Below are 5,367 nucleotides of genomic sequence, written 5' to 3'. Positions count from 1 at the left end.
TGGTTGGTTGCTGGTTGGTTGTTGGTTCTGGTTGGATGTTGGTTGTATAATATACACGGCTTGCTCTCTTGCTCCCCATGAAGGTGGAGACTTTTTCCCTCTGCTCCCTCCCTGCCCATTCCTCCCCTGCTTGCTCTGTTTCTCTCTCGTCTTTTTCTATTTTTCTATATTTTTTGGAGCCTTTCTTTGCACATCATCCAAATCTACAAATTATGGATCTGATCAACCGATTTCTCAATGCATTGATCAAACTTTCGACGAGAAGTCTGGGCACAGAGAGCCTCTTGTCCTTCTGGGACACCCGGCAGGATTCATCCTGGATTTATTCATGATGACAGGATTTCTGCTGTTTGGAGCTTCTGGATTCCTGGATTATCGACACATTTGTGATGGACTTGGCCGAACTAGAGAACACTCAGACTGTTGGTGGACAGAGACCAGGACTCTACAACTCACTAACGGGGTGGAATCGATCTTGGAGAAGCTGCTGGTTTCGGCTCAGTGGAACGATCAAACTTATTTGGATGATTGGGAACTGAGATGCATCGGAGAGACTTTAGGGAAGATTGAAATTTATAATCTTCCCGACCTCAGACATTCTGTTTCTGAATTGGCTTCCCCCGTGTGGCCTTGGAAGGGCTGCATCTCTCTAATCTCCTTGAAGATATGTAAACACAACGCTCTTCCCTCCTCACCCCTCCTGTTTCCATGGATCTGAGCGCTGCCAAGGACATCATTCCTGGATAACAACACCTCTATCGGACTTTGGGTTAGGCTGAGCAACATGGCTTCATGGCCCTTTGACCTCACCGCCTTCACTCATGTCTTTGTTTTCTCTGAATGTTGCCACCTGCCCTACTGCGTCGGTGAAGTCCTCCCTATTTAACCCAGAAAAGGATTATTTTAGTCTATTGGTAATATCAATAAACTGGACTTGGTCCTGGTCAAAGTTACTCTCAGAGTGCGAGCACTCGATATAATTCACAAGAAGCTTCAAACGTTCTGAGATGTTTAGGAAGAAAAGCCTGCAAGACGAAGAGCATTAACCACATGTACACACACACACACACACACACACACACACACACACACACACACACACACACACACACACACACAGCGCGTCTCTGCGCTGCTCGCAGGGTTTGGCCTGACCTCTGCTGTTCAATCAATGCGGTCGCAGGAGTTGTCTGTCTGCTCAACTACCTGCCCTGCAGCTTTCTCTTTCTCTCTCTCTCTGTCTCTCTCTCTCTCTTTATCTCTCTCTCTCTCTTTCTCTCTCTCTCTCTCTCTCTCTATCTCTCTCCCTCCCTCTCTCAGTATGTTGCTTCCTGAGCAGGACCAGCCAGCGTGTCCCACCTGCAGCTCACTGGATCTCACTAACTTAAACAGAACCGGGGCTCACATGATAAACTGTACTAACAACAAGAACAACAACGATAGTAATAATAATAACAACAATAACTATATACAAAGTCGGCCTTCTATCACCTGAAGAATGTCCAGGATCAGAACTGATGTCTCCGATCAGAGAAACTCATCCAGGCGTTTATCTTGAGTCGCATTGATTCCTGCAGCAGCGTCTCATCAGGTCTGACCAACAAATCAACCGTCCAGATGCAGCTGATCCAGAAGCTGCAGCTGATCTGACCAGAACCAGGAGGATGGAGACATGACACCAGATCTACACCACCCAGATCTACACCTGGAGCTCAGAGGACAGACTGTAAAATCCTGATAGTTTATGAATCACTGGACGGTTCAGAACCACATCAAAGATCTGCTGCTGCTCTATCAACCTGCCAGACCCTCAGGTTCTGGTTCTGGTTCTGGTTCTGCTCTGCATCAGAACCAGAACCAGACGAGGAGAAGCAGCATTCAGCTTCTATGCACCACAGATCTGGAACAAACTTCCAGAAAACTGTGAAACAGCTGAAACACTGACATCCAGACTAAACCCTGCTGGTTAGAGTTTATTTGAAACGTAATTAATTATGAATTTATTGACGCGTCGACTTGATGTCATGTTTTGATTGTTGATTCTCTGCTGCATGACTTTGTGTTGGTCATGATGTGAAGCTCTTTGAAACGCCTGGCTGCTGAAATGTGCTGCACATATAAAGTTTGATTGATTGAAATAAAGAGACATTCTAGTGCAGGGCAGTGCACTGCTAATGTTTATGCTAATGCTAATGTTTATGCTAATGCTAATGTTTATTTCACTGCCTTGAAAAGTTACTTCAAGACAATTAAATAACTTTAGAGAAAAAAATGGCTAAAATGCTTATTTTATGGTAAAGGCTAATATTAGTGCACTGCCTGAAACAATTAACTAAACTGGGAGGAATATTGAGGCTTTTATTTTGAAATTTTCAGTAAGCTTCATTTTAAAGGGCCACAGTAATCCCATGTGTACCGTAATAGTGGTTGGGTTAAACCAGTCATATAACGGCCAAAACAGCAATTTACCTGTTGTGAAAAATATGAAGGCTTTTATTTTGTAGGGTATGTGATGCTCACATTTCAACAGTCCACTGTGGTTGTCAGTTCAGGGTATCAGGTTTCATGAGTCATATGGCACTTACTTCCTTTGCTCTTCTGCCATCTTGTCTGTATTAAGTGTTCCATCTATATTTCCAAATGCCAGCTCTGCCCTCTGTAGCTACCTGTGTTCTGCCATCACTGTGGTTCTAAAGGGCAGCTTTGGGACACAGAGGGGCAGACAAACGTCTATTTTGAGTCTGACACCAAACAGTGTCAGTTAGAATTTGTTTTGAGTTTAATTTGGCTCGTTTTCTGTTAATTATGTCGCCACAGTTACTCAAAATGCCAACAAAAGTAATTGCTCCCCTCGAGCCGCACGTTTTGATTGAGGGCGAACGCAGCGGTACGAGTAGGAAGCGGCAGTTATTTTGAGCTGCAGAACAATTTGCCTTGCTTTGTTGTTTGTTTTGGTAACAACAGCTAGAACATTTCTGAAGAAATTGAAACGGCCTGCCAAAGTCTGCCCATCGGTTGCAACCCAGCCTCTGATGCTAAAAATGTGCATCAATGCTAAATTAGGCTACAGTGGCATCACTAGCATGTTGAGTAATGTGGACTTACTCTATTCAGTATGTTAGAGTTAGCGTGTAAGCTAACATTTGCCAAAATGCTAATGTTTGCCTAAAGCAGAGTTTCTCCTCCCTGGTCCTCAGGCCCCCTGTCCTCCATGTTTCAGGTGTTTCCTTCTGCCACCTGGATTGTTTCTCTGGGTGATTAACAGGCGTCTGCAGCACCTGGTGGTCATTTGGATCAGCTGTTCTGGAGCAGAGGCTCATCTAGAACATGCAGAGCAGGGGGCTGAGGACCAGGGGGGGGAAATGCTGGCCTAAATGCTGTCAGTAGCATGTGGAGCATCACTAGCATGTTGTCTTACATTTATTTCCTCCATTCAGTATATTAAACCTGGCTAATAAATAAAAAAAATAGATCAAAACTTTTTTTAGGGAAAAGGCTAATGCTAATGCACTGCCTTGGTCTAGGCAGTGCACAAGTGGGAGGCAGTGAAATGCTAATGTTTGTGCTAATGCTAATGCACTAAATTGAGAGAAACGGATAATACAGGCTAACATCGGCTGTTTTCTGTTTTGGCCTTGAGTCACGGTTGGATCCAGGGAGTTCTGACCCAGGAACAGAAGGTTCTAGTGTAGATGGATGTTAATGTGCAACAGGTGCAGCAGTGGGTCTGCTGGTTGTGTTGTTGGTTCTGTTCCCGGTTCTGAGTTTGGTAACGGGTCTGCCGGTTGCTCTGTGTGCAGCTCTGCCAAGAGGATAAAGTGCATGGAGGAGGACGTTGACAGTCCGGGCGAGGAGTCCTACTACCCGGGTCCGGGTCGGTCTCCGGGGAACGGCGGCCAGGCCGGCAGCTGGCACGACGTGGAACCAGGTATGTTGTTGCCACGGAAACCCCTCCTGCTTCAATAACAGCATCTAACCCACTAACACCATCAGCTGCAACCTGAAGCTGCTGCAGAGCCAGTGGTGCTGCTGGGGGCGGGGCTTGTAGCTGTCAGCCGTGTGTGTGTGTGTTTGCGTGTGTGTGTGTGTGTGTGTGTGTGTGTGTGTGTGTGTGTGTGTGTTTGCGTGTGTGTGTGTGTGTGTGTGTGTGTGCAGTCATCACCCCGGCTCGGAGAGGCGCAGCCATCTTGATCTGTCTTCCTGCAGGTCGGAGGTCAGACGGGAAACACGTCAGTCTCTTGTTCGTCCCTCTGAGTTATTAATAAACCACCAAATTATATTTATTGTAAAACATTTGTTCAGGATATTTAATTCTAATATTGTATTGCATAAAATAAAATTATTTTCAACGTATTTTTATGTTGTAATTTATTTAAATGGGCGCTTTTACATATAATAAACAATGAAATAATAATTTTGAAATAAGAACTTTGAAAACATCATAAAATAGAAAAATAAATGAATAAGAAGCATGTTGAGTCATACTGAAGGTTTGTGTCCAGGTGTCCAGGTGTCCACCCGTCTGCTTCATGCTGCTTTCTCTTCTTCTTCTTCCCGTTTGTTTGCGTCTCGCGGTGGAAGCTGGATATAAGCTACGCGGCTCTCTAGCTAGCTCGTTCATCTCTCGACAAGGTAAAGACGACAACACGGCGTTTGCTCCGTCTCCGTGTGTGTGACCCCGCCTCCTCTGATGATGGACAGATAGATGTGGATGGTTTGTCTCTGTGTCGTCTGCTGGTTCCCCTCCCACCTGTGCTCACCTGTCAGCATGCCGATGACATCATGGTGGCTGTTTATTGGTCGGTGTGTGTGTTGAGGTGTGAATGTTTCCTCTAACACCTTCACCTGGTTCACCTGTACAGCTGGACCGGTTCGGCCCGGTTCTGGGCTCTAACTGTTTCCATGCTGCAGCGCCGCTGCGGCGTTCCACTGATCAGGGTTTGTCTTTACGATGCAGAACGGAAAACGGAATAAGACTCGATTTACCAAACAATCAAATGTTTCATTTTGTGTTTTTAGTTTCTGTTCAGACATGAAATGATGAGAAACAGAAACTGGATGATGGATGAATGAACGGATGGATGAACTGATGGATGAACGGATGGATGGATGGATGGATGAATGATGGATGGATGCTTGATGGATGGATGAACGGATGGATGAACGGATGGATGGATGATGGATGGATGATGGATGGATGAATGGATGGATGGATGATGGATGGATGCTTGATGGATGGATGAACGGATGGATGAACGGATGGATGGATGAACTGATGGATGGATGAATGAACGGATGGATGGATGAATGATGGATGGATGAACTGATGGATGGATGATGGATGGATGATGGATGGATGGATGGATG

At 45.4% G+C, this 5,367-nt stretch overlaps 1 protein-coding gene across 1 annotated transcript in view; it reads left to right on the top strand.

The window, feature by feature from the left end:
* The window catches only part of nfia (nuclear factor I/A), a 70,722-nt gene that overhangs the window by 47,891 nt on the left and 17,464 nt on the right, over window positions 1-5,367 (top strand). The window contains 2 exon segments of the mRNA XM_008406504.2: window positions 3,801-3,928; window positions 4,582-4,632. Coding sequence (XP_008404726.2) covers window positions 3,801-3,928; window positions 4,582-4,632 — 179 coding nt within the window.

The sequence above is a fragment of the Poecilia reticulata genome, linkage group LG4 (assembly GCF_000633615.1).
Source record: "Poecilia reticulata strain Guanapo linkage group LG4, Guppy_female_1.0+MT, whole genome shotgun sequence".
Taxonomy (NCBI): Eukaryota; Metazoa; Chordata; class Actinopteri; order Cyprinodontiformes; family Poeciliidae; genus Poecilia; species Poecilia reticulata.
This window is presented reverse-complemented; position numbering and strand designations above follow the sequence as displayed.